This window comes from Scyliorhinus torazame, chromosome 6 (genome assembly GCF_047496885.1).
Source record: "Scyliorhinus torazame isolate Kashiwa2021f chromosome 6, sScyTor2.1, whole genome shotgun sequence".
NCBI lineage: Eukaryota > Metazoa > Chordata > Chondrichthyes > Carcharhiniformes > Scyliorhinidae > Scyliorhinus > Scyliorhinus torazame.
In genome coordinates this window covers 186,969,475-186,984,762 of record NC_092712.1, presented here as the reverse complement: position 1 = coordinate 186,984,762, position 15,288 = coordinate 186,969,475, and the positions used below count along the sequence as shown (strand labels likewise).

General features: G+C 44.3%; 1 protein-coding gene across 5 annotated transcripts in view; it reads left to right on the top strand.

Moving 5' to 3' along the window:
* The window catches only part of snx13 (sorting nexin 13), a 235,407-nt gene that overhangs the window by 143,211 nt on the left and 76,908 nt on the right, over positions 1 to 15,288 (top strand). For all 5 annotated transcript variants that reach the window (XM_072509178.1, XM_072509181.1, XM_072509180.1 and 2 more), the window contains exons 11-12: positions 1,950 to 2,038; positions 10,706 to 10,805. In XM_072509178.1, the coding sequence (XP_072365279.1) occupies positions 1,950 to 2,038; positions 10,706 to 10,805 (189 nt within the window). The remainder of the gene's footprint in view (positions 1 to 1,949; positions 2,039 to 10,705; positions 10,806 to 15,288) is intronic.

The window sequence follows — 15,288 nt, the reverse complement described above, 5'->3', positions numbered from 1 at the left end:
ATGGAAAATCCAAGCTCGCACATGTAGGTCATCATGAAGGGCAATTGCAACAAAATGCTTGTTTTACTCAACACTGGATAGTCCTGGAAGATGCTACTCCAGAATGCTGACGGCCTTGGGCGTTTGCTGTGTTTTTAATGTGCCGTTATAGGTCAGTTACAACAGTGTCGTCTATTCATTTGGAGTCAGCTGTAAGTTAACTTAATAACTGATTGGGGTCTCAACCTCAAAGGTGTTTTTATCCACCACTTGTCTATCAAAATCTGAAACTTCTCTCATTTTCCAGTACTTCGCTACATATAACACCCGGGCTTTGCATCCTTATTTGCATAGGCATAATTGACCGAACCATACCTCAAGAAATCATCTTTATACTACTTTGTACCAGAGTTAAGTTTCTTCTTTGTAGGCTGTTAATCTGAGGCCCTGGACCTCTGCAGAGCTAACACTAGCACTTCTCTGATCTGCTGTGGACTCTCCTGAGTAGCTTTCTCCAGCAGATTTAGATGTGAGATCCTGTCCTGTAGGCACATTACCTAATTGAGTCTCTGGCTGTCTCTTTCTTGTAACAAAATGATTCATCTTCACAGTCTTCTTTCCTTGCTTGCTAGCAGCTAGAGAATGGAAGAAGCTCCCCTCCATGATTCGGTGCCAAAGGAATGTACATGCAGGGTGCTTGCTGTCAAGTGTAAGTGCGGGATGCCTGACCTCACTGCTGCTTGCAGTCAGAAGACTCCACACAACCTCATTTGTTCTAATTTAAAAGGTGGCAGCAGCCACCATTCTCCATAAAAATGCTGGTAGTAGCCATTGGGCACTTTGATTTATTATTGTCACATGTATTAGTATACAGTGAAAAGTATTGTTTCTTGCATGTTGTACAAACAATGCATACCGTACATAAGGAAGGAAGGAGAGCCTGCAGAATATAATGTTGCAGTTATAGCAAGGTGTAGCGAAAAGATCAACTTAATACGAGGTAGGTCCATTCAAAACTCTTGACGGCAGTAGGGAAGAAGCTGTTCTTGAGTCGGTTGGTACGTGACCTCAAACTTTGGTATCTTTTTCCTGACGGAAGAAGGTGGAGGAGAGTATATCCGGGGTGCGTGGGGTCCTTAATTATGCTGGCTGCCTTTCCGAGGCAGCAAGAATCGTAGACTGAGTCGATGGATGGGAGGCTGGTTTCCGTGATGGATTGGGCTACATACTTCTCTTGTGATCAGGGACGCCGCGACCCACCTGACATCTGCCCGTGACCCACCCGTAGGTTGTGATCCGCACTTTAAAAAACACTGTTTTAGATGAGATTTTAATTTTTTTCATGGGCTGTGGGCGTCACTGGCATGGCCAGTCTGTTGCCCATTCTTTACCTTTTAATTGGATGGCACGCCATGTCATTTTGGAGGGCAGTTAAGAGGCAACCACATTGCCGTGGACCTGGAGTCACATGTTGGCCAGACCAGGTAAATATGGCAATTGGGAATGAGCAACAAATTGGGAATGACCTAGCCAATGACCCCCCTTGAAATAAAAATAAGTAATGGTACTGTCAATTCAATCCTTCCTAGAGCATGGCGGCGCTGGTTCGATCCCAGCCCTGGGTCACTGTCCATGTGGAGTTTGCACATTCTCACCGTGTCTGAGTTGGTGTCACCCCCACAACCCAAAAAGATGTGCTGGGTAGGTGAATTGGACACACTAAATTGCCCCTTAATTGGAAAAGAAAAAGAATTGGGTACTCTAAATTTATTTTTAAAAATTCAATCCTTCCTAGTTGTGACATAAGCTATAAGTGTTTTGGTAAGTCTATATAATTTCTGTATATTTTTATTTGCATATTTATGTTAATTGTTTTATAAGAGATGTCAAATGTATTAAATAGTAAAAGAAAATAGACAACTGAGTTGAGTTAACCAAGTTTTGCATAACTGTTGCAACTTTATTTTCAGATATCAGCACTATAAAGAATCAGATAAACAGCTTACTGTTTGTGAAGAAAGTTTGTGAAACAAGAGTTCAGAGATTAAACTCAGGAAAGGTAACTGTTTTGAGATCTCAATTTATTTATCAAATGCTTTTGAATTGTCCTTTAAAGCTAAAAGTTCCTATCATATTGTATTGCTTATTTTAATCATGTTAAAGGAGATTGAGACAGGATAATAAATGAATTCCTTTAATTGAATTTTTGAAACTTCACTTGTTTGCCAAACAATGGAAGTATATTAGTAATTGAAGAAAGTCACCTGTCTCAGTCAACAATATTTCAAGGTGTGTGCACTGTTCAAGCTGGCATAAATGGAGGTTTTGCATAAATCCCCTATTCAAGAATTTGAATTCAGGATAAGGATGCATGTCTGCGATTAAATCCTACTTGACTATGCTCCCAAGTTGCCTCCTTTCACTGTCTTCCCCACCCATCCGCCAATAAAGCGACACCAATGTTTTGGTAAAAGAAAAAAACTGCAAATATTGGAAACCTGAAGTACAAACAGAACATGCTGAAAATGCACAGCAGATTTAGGAGGAAAAACAGACTAAGTTAAAACATTTCAGAGGCAAAATCTTTCCTCAATTAAAATGACTGTTTTGGCATGTTTCATATTTGATAATTTCAGTTTCTACTTTAAACATTTGGTCAAGCAACTCAGTGGGTTTCCTTCTGGTCCCTTATTTATGTGGCTGATTGGAGCCTCCAGACAAATGGACATATTTCTCTGGCACTTATGGCAAAAGACTGGAAGCGCTGGCACAGCACATCATTGCTACAATTTTCTGTCCTTTCCTTCAAGAACTATACAATTTTCTTTGAAAGTATTAATGTACACTTAACTGCTTTGCTGGATGCATTTTCCATGTGTCAACTGGAAGGGGCGAAAGGCATTGTTTTTTTGCTTGAGACTTGTACATTTTGAACCTGTTCCACATTTCTAATTCAAATCAAACTTTGCTTTCGTTTTATGCATTTCAATGCTCAGAAAAACTTGAATTGTGTTTGTAGCACGCACTCTCCCACCCCACTTCCCACCAATTTTATTTTATTTGCTTTGAAACATGTCAGCTTTGAATCTGCTCTTAATCTAGAACACCATTCCCGAAGTCACTTTCCTTGTTCTCAGTGTGGGCCATAATTAGCAGATGAATAATGTTGGAAAACATGAACTTGTCTACTTTGGTAAGAAGAAGAAACACCGTATACTATTTAAATGGAGAGAAATTGCAGAACCAAAGATGTGTAAGTTACGGGGATTGGCCATGCTAAATTGCCCCTTAGTATCCAGAGATGTGCAGTTTAGGTTACGGGGATAGGGCGGGATGGATGGGATAGTGGATAGTGGACCTGGGTAGTGTGCTCTTTCAGAGGACCGAATGGCCTCCTTCTGTACTGTAGGCATTCAATGAACTCAGTGGTACAGAGGGTTCTGGGTCTCCTGGTATGTGAATCACAAAAATTAAAAAACAGGTATAGTAGGTGATTAGGAAAGCAAATGGAATGTTGGTATGTATTGTAAGAATGGAATAAAAAAGAAGGGACGTTTTGTGCAGCTGTACAGAGCACAGAGACCCCATCTGGAATATTGTGTATAGTTTTGGTGTCCTTGTTTGAAAAATATACAAGTGCGATTAGAAATAGTTCACGAATGTTCACTTGACTCATTCCTGGATGAGCGGTTTACCTTATCAAGGAAGGTTGAACAGGTTGGGCCTATATTCATTGGAGTTTAGAAGAATGGGAGGTGATCTTACTGAAACATCTAAGATCCGGAAGGGATTTGATAGGGTAGATACTGGGGGGATGTTTCCACTTGAGGGAGAGACACAGTTTAACATAGAAAATAGGAGGAGGACATTTGGCCCTTGAAGCCTGCTCTGTCACTGATTATGGCTGATCATCCAACTCCGTAATCTGCATGCAATATTCCAAGTGTGGTCTCATGAAGGTCCTGTATAACTGCAGTAAGACATGCCTGTTCTTGTAGTTGGATCCTCTGCTTTGAAGGTCAACATACCATTTACCACCTTTACTGCTTGTTGCACTTGCATGCTTTATTTCAGCGATTGGTGAACAAGAACAACCAAGTCTCGTTGCATATTCCCCTCTCTCAATCTATTGCCATTCAGATCAGAACCTGCTTTCCTGTTTTTGCCAACAAAGTGGATAACCTCACATTTATCCCCATTTAACCACATCTACCATGCACTGCCCACTGGCGCATCTTGTCCAAATCACACTGAAGGATTTCTGCATCCTCCTCACAACTCCTCTTTCCACCCAGCTTTAGAACATAGAACAATACAGCGCAGTACAGGCCCTTCGGCCCACGATGTTGCACCGAAACAAAAGCCATCTAACCTACACTATACCATTATCATCCATATGTTTATCCAATAAACTTTTAAATGCCCTCAATGTTGGCGAGTTCACTACTGTAGCAGGTAGGGCATTCCACGGCCTCACTACTCTTTGCGTAAAGAACCTACCTCTGACCTCTGTCCTATATCTATTACCCCTCAGTTTAAAGTTATGTCCCCTCGTGCCAGCCATATCCATCCGCGGGAGAAGGCTCTCACTGTCCACCCTATCCAACCCCCTAATCATTTTGTATGCCTCTATTAAGTCTCCTCTTAATCTTCTTCTCTCCAACGAAAACAACCTCAAGTCCATCAGCCTTTCCTCATAAGATTTTCCCTCCATACCATGCAACATCCTGGTAAATCTCCTCTGCACCCGCTCCAAAGCCTCCACGTCCTTCCTATAATGCGGTGACCAGAACTGTACGCAATACTCCAAATGCGGCCGTACCAGAGTTCTGTACAGCTGCAACATGACCTCCTGACTCCGGAACTCAATCCCTCTACCAATAAAGGCCAACACTCCATAGGCCTTCTTCACCACCCTATCAACCTGGGTGGCAACTTTCAGGGATCTATGTACATGGACACCTAGATCCCTCTGCTCATCCACACTTTCAAGAACTTTTCCATTAGCCAAATATTCCGCATTCCTGTTATTCCTTCCAAAGTGAATCACCTCACACTTCTCTACGTTAAACTCCATTTGCCACCTCTCAGCCCAGCTCTGCAGCTTATCTATATCCCTCTGTCACCTGCTACTTCCTTCCACACTATCGACAACACCACCGACTTTAGTATCATCTGCAAATTTACTCACCCACCCTTCTGCGCCTTCCTCTAGGTCATTGATAAAAATGACAAACAGCAATGGCCCCAGAACAGATCCTTGTGGTACTCCACTTGTGACTGTACTCCATTCTGAACATTTCCCATCAACCACCACCCTCTGTCTTCTTTCAGCTAGCCAATTTCTGATCCACATCTCTAAATCACCCTCAATCCCCAGCCTCCGTATTTTCTGCAATAGCCTACCGTGGGGAACCTTATCAAACGCTTTGCTGAAATCCATATACACCACATCAACTGCTCTACCCTCGTCTACCTGTTCAGTCACCTTCTCAAAGAACTCGATAAGGTTTGTGAAGCATGACCTACCCTTCACAAAGCCATGCTGACTATCCCTGATCATATTATTCCTATCTAGATGATTATAAATCTTGTCTCTTATAATCCCCTCCAAGTTCAAGTATGATTCATAATGAACATTTTATTTCTATCACTGATATTTGAATGTGGAAATTCTTATTTTAGGTCAATACGATCCTTAATTAGGAATGAAGGCCATGTTCTAGATTCAAAAGTGCTGGCCAAATGGCATGTCACGTCTTTCACAAATTCTGGGCTAGGATCTTTTTGTATGGACTGTATATTCACATGCATGATTAGCTAGGTTATGAAATTTAATTTTCAGTGACATTATTAGGTGCTTTATCAGCATCTAATATTGTTGTCTAACTTTCAAATATTGAACAGTTTTCTTGTTAGCTTATCTCGTCATGGATACAGCTAAGTGGGTTTCTTCTGTGAATCCTGGTCACTCTAAGCATTTTGGTATGCAAAATGGGATTGAATAATAGTGGTGGAATCAGGAGTTATTTTCTCAACAGCAGTAATAATTAACTTTGTGCTCATGTTTGCTTCTGTTGACAACATATCTCTTTAACACAGATTTTTGGCTGGAATGGAAGGTGTAATTGATATAAGTGTAAAGAAGTGGAGGAGACCTATAATATTGAAATACGGAATATGAGGAGAGGAAGGAAAGGGAAGATAAATGCTGACAGTTGTAGATATCTTTGTTGAATAGCATTTCCCAACTTGATTGAAAGGTCTGAGAAGCTTAACATGTAAGATACCACCAAATTAATTTAGTAACCATCAAATTATTTTGATAATTTTATTTGTGTGGTAATAGACTATTTGATATTTCTATTTATCTTCCAAAATACAAAACATTCTATTTCAAAATACCTTGATGAAGAAAGTCTCAAAGTATTTACATTTATCTGTATTACCTGTAATGCCAATTGGTGGCAGCCTTAAAGCCCTTTATGATTTTCACGGAACATTGGGTCTGCAAAACAGTACCATCTACTGTACATTGGTGTTGAAGCACCATCCATTTCTACTCAGAAGCCACCTTGCAGCAATATGATTTCTGGGTATCTGAAGTGAAATAATTGGTGCAAAAATTCATAAAGCATCTGTGGATCATGTTATAAAAGCAGAAAATGTTCTAAATCGCCAGTTGGTCTGGCAGTGTCTGAGGAGTGAGGAAACAGTTGATGTATCAGATCACTGACCTTTCATCAAAATCAGAGCAATTTGAGATTTAGTTAGAGATTTGGCGGTTTATAAGCAGATATGGAGACAGGGAAAAGGGAGACGGAGGACAGGAAAGAAAAAAAGGAATGCCTATGATCGGGCAGAGGGCAAGATTGATTAAATTACAAAAGATATGATGGTGCAAGGTAAAAGCGGGTGGTTCTTTACTTGCTCTATTACCAGATTGGAGCCTTTCACTCAAACTTGTGAACTTAGTTGCAGATCCTAAAGTAGACACAACTGACATTGTAGCTGTCATAATCTGGTTAAACCAAATAGCTATATTGGCCGAGGCAGTCTCTGATAATGATCTTAAGATGCTTGTCGTTAAATAAGACAGCAGTGAGTGGAAGAAATCTGGAAGCACCCTTGTCATCAATTTTAATCAGCAGGTTTTTTTTTTACTTCATGGGTTGTTTGCATCGCTAGTAAGACCAGCATTTATTTCCCATTCTGAATTGCTCCAGAGAAGGTGATGGTGAAATGCTGATGATTTAGGTTCACCCACAATGTTTTTAAATCGAGAATTCCAAGATTTGACCCAGCGACAGGACAAGAATAACTGTTTATGTTTTCAAGTCAGGGTGATGTGTGACTTGGAGAACTTGCAGTGATAGTGTTCTATGCATCTGTTGACCCTTGTTCTTCGCCTGCCTGTCTGTCACAGCGATGGATCCTTTGGATTAAAAGGGGAATTTTATTCCACATTATCCACAGTGTAAGATTAGAATTGTGAAACAAGGGGTTGTAGTATATCTGGTTGAAAACAAATGTTGTATTTCAAACCCCCTACCATCAGCATTAAACCCGACTAGATCAGCCGCAAATAATGTGGCTACTAAAACAACTTAAAGGTCTGAATTCTGTGATGGATGGCTCCTCTGAGCTACTTCAACTTCGAGGTAAAAGTCAGGAACTTCACATTTTCTTCTTGCTTCAGCTGCAAAAATGTTCAAGAAACTTGACATCATCCAGGACAAAGCAGTCTGCTTGATCAACCTATCCATCATCTCAAAAAATCAGTCTCTCCGTCACCCGTAAACAGTGGCAGCAGTACACTGTCCCCTGGATGGAGTACAGACACTCATCAAGCCTCCTTCGACCACTTGGCAAACCCACAGTCTTTACCAGTTAGAATGTTGAGGGCAACAGGGATACCATCACGCCCAAGTGTTCCTCCAAGTCTCTCACTTTTCTGACCTGGCATATGTCAGTGGTCCTTCTTTGTTGTTGGGGCAACGTTCTGGAATTTCCTACCTAACATCACTCTGGGAATCCCTTTATGCCCTCATGAAACCATAAGGTGTAGTAGCAGAATTAGGTCATTCAACCCATCAGGTCTGCTCTGCCATCCAATCATAGCTGATATGTTCCTCATCCCCATTCTCCTGCCTTCTCCCCATCAGCCACGATCCTCATATTGATCAAGAACTGCCTTCTCCCCATAAGCCATGATCCTCATATTAATCAAGAACCTAGCTATCTCTGTCTTAAAAACACTCAATGACTTTGCCTCCTCAGCCTTCTGCGGCAATGAGGTCCACAGATTCATCACCCTCTGGCTGAAGAAATTCCTCTGTTTTAAAGGATTGCCCCTTCAGTCTGAGATGGTGTCCTCTGGTTCTAGTTTTTCCTACAAATGGAAACATCCTCTCCACGCCCACTCTATCCAGCCTCGCAGTATCCTGCAGCAGTTCAGTAAGGAGGGTATCCCCACTTTTTAGAGGAAAGCCAGCAATGGATAATACATGCTGGACTTGTTAGTGATGCCCATGCCCTGCAAATTAATGAAATTAGAGTGATAGTTTGCTTGTCGCTTTTACACAGCAAATATTCCTGAATTGGTATAATGTATATTTGGTGGTCAAGCGCATCACCCTGCTGCTTGCAACAGTGGCATGGCATAGTGCCACTTGTTTCTTCTTTCCCTACTCCCTGTTTTAAGTTTTCCAAATTAGAGCAAACATCTAATACCTGGGATACCAAACTAAAACTTGTAATGGACAGAAACAAAATGCTGGATAAACCCAGAAGATCTGGGGCAGCAAGGTAGCACAGTGATTAGCACAGTTGCTTCACAGCTCCAGGGTCCCAGGTTCGATTCCCGGCTTGGGTCACTGTCTGTGCGGAGTTTGCACGTTCTCCCTGTGTCTGCGGGGGTTTCTTCCGGGTGCTCCGGTTTCCTCACACAGTCCAAAGATGTGCAGGTTAGGTGGATTGGCCACGCTAAATTGCCCAAAGAAGTTAGGTGGGGTTACTGGGTTACGGGGATAGGGTGGAGGTTTGGGGTGTTCTTTCTAAGGGTCGGTGCTCACTCAATGGGCCGAATGGCCTCCTTCTGCACTGTAAATTCTATGTCTATGTCAACATCTGTTGGGTCAGAAACATAATTAAGTTAAGGAGAGATTGACAAAGACGTCATGGATATGAGGCAAAGGGGCTGTTAATGGTGCATTCTTGTCTCACGCCCACATGTCTGTCTTCGACCTGTTGCAGTGCTCTAGTAATGCCAATGGAAACAGGAAGAACGACACATCATCTTCCCATTAAGCAGACTACAACCTTCTGGAATCAACATTGAGTTCAAAAAGTTTAGACTGTGAACTTCCCCCTCCACCTTGACTCCCCTCTTTTGTTTTCTGTTATTCAGTTTCCCTGGCTTGTCCTAACACAACCCCACCACTCCCCACATGGCCATTGACATTTTCTCCTATTAACAGTCTGCTATCCTGCTTTTGCCACTATTAACACTCTCAATCCCTAATGGCACCATTATTAGCCCCTTTGTTTCATGTTTGCGACATGATCTCTCTTCCTAAGAAGCCGGTGAAAGCAGAATCTTTGAATGTTTTTAAGGCAGAGACGGACCGGTAAGCAACGGGTGATAGGTTGTTGGCGGTAAGAGGGATGCAGATTTGAGGTTACTGTCAGATCAGCCATGATCTTATTAAATAATGGAGCAGGCTCAAGGAGCAGAATGGCCTACTTGGTAGTAAGTTGGGTCCTGCCCAAAATCTCTTTCCTCATCCTGCCCAAATTAATGCTGATAGGGTCATTTTAAGAACACACACTTAAGAAAAAAGGACAGAATGGGCCATATGGCCCCTTGAGCCTGCACTGTCATTCAGTCAGATAATGGCTAATATTGGCATCAACCCATCTTTACACTTTATCCCAATATCCCTTGATTTACAGTCAAGGGATCTATTGATCTCAGCATTGAGTATTCTCAATGACAGAGTATCTAAGCCCTGTGGAGTATCGAATTTGCAAGATTACCAATCCTGTGAGTGAAGACACTTCTCATCTTGGTCCTAAATGGTCTACCCATTATCCTGAGACTATTCAGCACCACACCCACCTCACCCTCACACAGTTCAAGGTCACCAGTCAGGGAAACAACATGTTGAGCCTTTTTAGAATCTTGCATTTCAATGAGATGACCCCCCATTCTTCTAAACTCGAGAGATTATCTGCCCACTGTACTTTACTCTCAGAGGGAAACCCTCTCATCCTGTGAATCAACATCTCATGACCTGAATTAAGTTTTGCAGATTTATTTTGTGTAATCTATTTGATCTGTTTGAGCACACAAACCTTATTCAAACTTAGCATGATTTTACCTGCTTAACAACCATGGCAGTACTTCAAAATTAAATTGTTGGCTTTGAAACACTTTGAAACATCCTTAAAACATGAAAGGTAGTGTTGAAAATACAACTTTCCCCCCTCCACATTTTTGTGTTTTCTTTCAATGACCAGCATTGTATGGCGATCTATTAAGGTCACCTTACTTTGCATGTAATGTACTGTGATATTTTTGAGTTTAGTATTTTTTCTAGTCTATTTTTCTAGTCCACTGTCTGCACCTCTTGCAAGGTTTAATTATTGTGGGTGAGTCAACATTTTTCAAATTTTGCTGTTGAGCAATTTTTCAGCTGCTAATTCACTTTTTTTTAATCTGCAGGAAGTAGATACACTCAAGCTTGCTGCGAACTTTGGAAAACTTTGTACGATTCCCCTAGACAGTATTCTTATGAACAATGTCGCTTTACAATTTTTCATGGGTAAGTGCTTTCTTACTTTCTTAAACTCAGCATTCAGCAATAATTTGGGACCTAAGCATTAAAGATTTAACTCTTTAAAATTCAAATACTTAAATACAAAATTATGTGTAAGTTGTGATTTGATCCTGATATATTTCTACAAGGGAAGTAATACATTTTCATTAAAATATTGATTAATGTTTATAATTGAATTCCATTTCACTACAAATAATTTGGAGCATACATTTTCAAAACCTTGTGTGCAGAACCTGTATATGAGTTATGTTTCACCCTAATGCACCATACTTTTGACATAACCATGTTAGTTAAATTGCCACAGTCACTTTGGTGGTTTTACAAGTTTTTTAAAATTCATTCAAGGGATGTGGGCTTTGCTGGCTAGGCCAGCATTTATTGCCCATCTCTAATTGTCCTTGAGAAGGAAAGAAAAATCCTCAGTTCATTTGATTTAATTTACTCCGTTTTATTTGAAATAGTGGTGACAAGCCGCCTTCTTGAACCTCTGCAGTCCATGTGGTGTCGGTACACTCGCAGTACTGTTAGGGAGGGAGACCCCCCCCCCCAAATGAGCGAGGACAGCCCACCCCCGATGAGAGAGGACACTCCCCCAATGAGAGAGGAGCCCCCCCCCCCCCCCCAATGAGAGAGGACATTCCACCCCCCAATGAGAGAGGACCCCCCCCACAGAGAGGACATCCCACCCCCCAACGCGAGAGGACATCCCGCCCCATGAGAGAGAATACCCCCCCCCATGAGAGAGGACCCCCCCCCAATGAGAGCGGACACCCCCCCCCCTCAATGAGCGAGGAGACCCCCCAATGAGCGAGGAGACCCCCCAATGAGCGAGGAGACCCCCCAATGAGCGAGGAGACCCCCCAATGAGCGAGGAGACCCCCCAATGAGCGAGGAGACCCCCCAATGAGCGAGGAGACCCCCCAATGAGCGAGGAGACCCCCCAATGAGCGAGGAGACCCCCCAATGAGCGAGGAGACCCCCCAATGAGCGAGGAGACCCCCCAATGAGCGAGGAGACCCCCCAATGAGCGAGGAGACCCCCCAATGAGAGAGGAGACCCCCCAATGAGAGAGGAGACCCCCCAATGAGAGAGGAGACCCCCCAATGAGAGAGGAGACCCCCCAATGAGAGAGGAGACCCCCCAATGAGAGAGGAGACCCCCCAATGAGAGAGGAGACCCCCCAATGAGAGAGGAGACCCCCCAATGAGAGAGGAGACCCCCCAATGAGAGAGGAGACCCCCCAATGAGAGAGGAGACCCCCCAATGAGAGAGGAGACCCCCCCAATGAGAGAGGAGACCCCCCAATGAGAGAGGAGACCCCCCCAATGAGAGAGGAGACCCCCCCAATGAGAGAGGAGACCCCCCCAATGAGAGAGGAGACCCCCCCAATGAGAGAGGAGACCCCCCCAATGAGAGAGGAGACCCCCCCAATGAGAGAGGAGACCCCCCCAATGAGAGAGGAGACCCCCCCAATGAGAGAGGAGACCCCCCCAATGAGAGAGGAGACCCCCCCAATGAGAGAGGAGACCCCCCCAATGAGAGAGGAGACCCCCCCAATGAGAGAGGAGACCCCCCCAATGAGAGAGGAGACCCCCCCAATGAGAGAGGAGACCCCCCCAATGAGAGAGGCGGCCCCTCCCCAATGAGAGAGGCGGCCCCTCCCCAATGAGAGAGGCGGCCCCTCCCCAATGAGAGAGGCGGCCCCTCCCCAATGAGAGAGGCGGCCCCTCCCCAATGAGAGAGGCGGCCCCTCCCCAATGAGAGAGGCGGCCCCTCCCCAATGAGAGAGGCGGCCCCTCCCCAATGAGAGGAGACCCCTCCCCCAATGAGAGAGGAGACCCCTCCCCAATGACAGAGGAGCCACCCCCCCCTTCCATAAGATTAGAGCAGAATTAGGCCACTCGGCCCATCGAGTCTGCTCCACCATTCAATCATGGCTGTATTTTCCTCATCCTCATTCTCCTGCCTTCGCCCCATAACCCCTGATTCCCTTATTAATTGAGAATCTATCTATCTCTGTCTTAAAGACATTGAGTAATTTGACCTCCACAGCCTTCTGCGGCAAAGCGTTCCACAGATTCACCACCCTCTGGCTGGAGAAATTCGTTCTCATCTCTGTTTTAAAGGACCGTCCCTTTAGTCTGAGATTGTGCCCTCTGGTTCTAGTTTTTCCTACAAGTGGAAACATCCTCTCCACGTCCACTCTATCCAGGCCTCGCAATATCCTGTAAGTTTCAATAAGATCCTTTGATCCTTTGAAACTCTTGGGGCAAAAGGGATATGGGGGGAAAGGCGGGATCAGATTATTGAACTTGGGGGGGGGGGGGGCTGCTGCCATATGCCAGAGCTTGCTATTGGCCCGCTGCTCAAAATTGTGGCCTGCTAGTTGGAATTGCGATGGAATCCTCCGCAATCCTTGCCATGTGTACATTTGAATGACATGGGATAATGAATTGCCTCCGATATATGCTTCCAGCGCAAGCGTAAACCAGGTGATTAATCTCCGGTGGGATAACATAGGGCCGGATTCGTCGGCCATGCCCACCTGGTGACCGGAGCTTCCCGCCCAAGGTCAACGAACCTTTACATGGTCCCCCTCCCATCCGAGGCGATCTTGCGGCAAGTGCAGTCCAAGAATCCAGCCAATAGTCTCCCAAACGCGGAATTCCGGTCAGAATGGGAGAAAAGTGCATTTCTAATTTATTCACATTTTACCAGCAACAATGAAGGAACATTAATATAGTTCCTCATCCAATGGTTCGTGGCTTGGAGCTTTTTATGTGGTGTCCTCGTGCTTCACTCCCTTTGTCTTTCTAATTTGTAGAAGTCATGGACTCTGTTGTTTAAAGAGCCTTGTTGAATTGGTGTAGTGCATCTTGTAAATGGTACACTTTCCTGCCACCGTGCAGCAGTGGTGAAGAGAATGAATGTTTAAGGTGATGACTGGGTGCCAAATAGGTGAATGCTTTGACCTGCATTGTAATGAGCTTCTTGTAATGAGCTTTTTGTGTTGGAGCTGTAATCATCCAGGCAAGTGGAAAGTATTCCATCACACTCCTAACTTGTGCCTTGTAGATAGTGGATAGGTTTTGGGGACTCAGGAGATGAGTTATTGACTGCAACACTCCCAGTATCTGGCATACTCTTCCAGCTACAGTACTTGTATGTCTGATTTAGTTAAGCTTCAGGTCAATGGTAGTCCACAGGGTGTTGATGGTTGGGCATTCAGTGATGGTAATGCTGATGAAGGCATGATGGTTAGATTCTCTCTTGTTGGAGATGGTCATTGTCTGGCACTCGTGTGATGCAAATGTTACTTGCCACTTAGCAGCCCAAGCCTGAATGTTGTCCAGATCTTGCTGCATAAAGGCACAGACTACTTTGGTATCTGAGGAATCACAAACACCGAACATCACATTTCCCTTGTCCCCTCTTTTTGGTCAACAATGTTCAACAGCTGAGACGGTTGGTCTTCAGCAACCACAACCAACTTTCTTTGTGCACGGTATGACAGCCAATGGAGTATTTTTCCCTGATTCTCATTGACTTCAATTTTCCTCAAACTCTTTGATGTCATACTCTGCTAAATGCTCCCTTGATGTCAAAGGTAGTTTCTCTCCCCTTACGTCGGGAGGTCTGCCTTTTTGTCCATATTTAGACTGAGGCTGTAATGAGGTCTGGAGCCGAATTGTTTGGCGGAACCCAAAACTGAACATTGGTGCGCAGGTTGTTATTGAGTAAGTATGCTTGACAACACTTCCCATCGCTTTACTGATTGAGAGTGGACTAGTGCTGTTGTAACTGGCTGGACAGGATTTGTCCTACTTTTTGTTAATGACTTAATGGTGAGGACCTCTCGGGTGATGTCTGAGATGGATCATCCATTTGGCACTCTGGCTTAAGATGGTAGCAAATACTTCAGCCTCTTTTGTACGTACGTCCTGGCCTGCAACACCACTGAGGGTGGGGATACACAATGAGCCTCCTTCCTGCCTGCCTTCCTTACTTGTCACCGGCTCAGTCTACCAGATGTTTCTTTAAGTTTTGGCTAGCTCGGTCACTAATTGTGCCACCGTTGTTACTAGGGGATGGGAAGGGGGGGGGGAAATGTTCTGCTGACGAGGGAGTGACTTGTGCTAAGGGACAGAGAGGAAGTTGGGGGTGGAGTCTGCCTGGGGGCGGGCCGGTGGAGGCGCGGAGCACGGGCTGGAGGCTGGCCCAAAAAAGGGGATGGTTGATCGGCGAGGGGGGGGGGGGGCAAATGAGCCCCCCTCAACTAGACTGATCACCTGGAATGTTCGAGGGCTAAATGGGCCGGTCAAGAGGACACGCATGTTCGTGCATCTGAGGGGACTGAAGGCGGACGTGGTAATATTGCAGGAGACGCACCTTAGAGTAGCTGACCAGATTAGATTGAGGAAAGTCTGGGTCAGTCAGGTCTTTCACTCGGGACTGGATTCAAAGACTA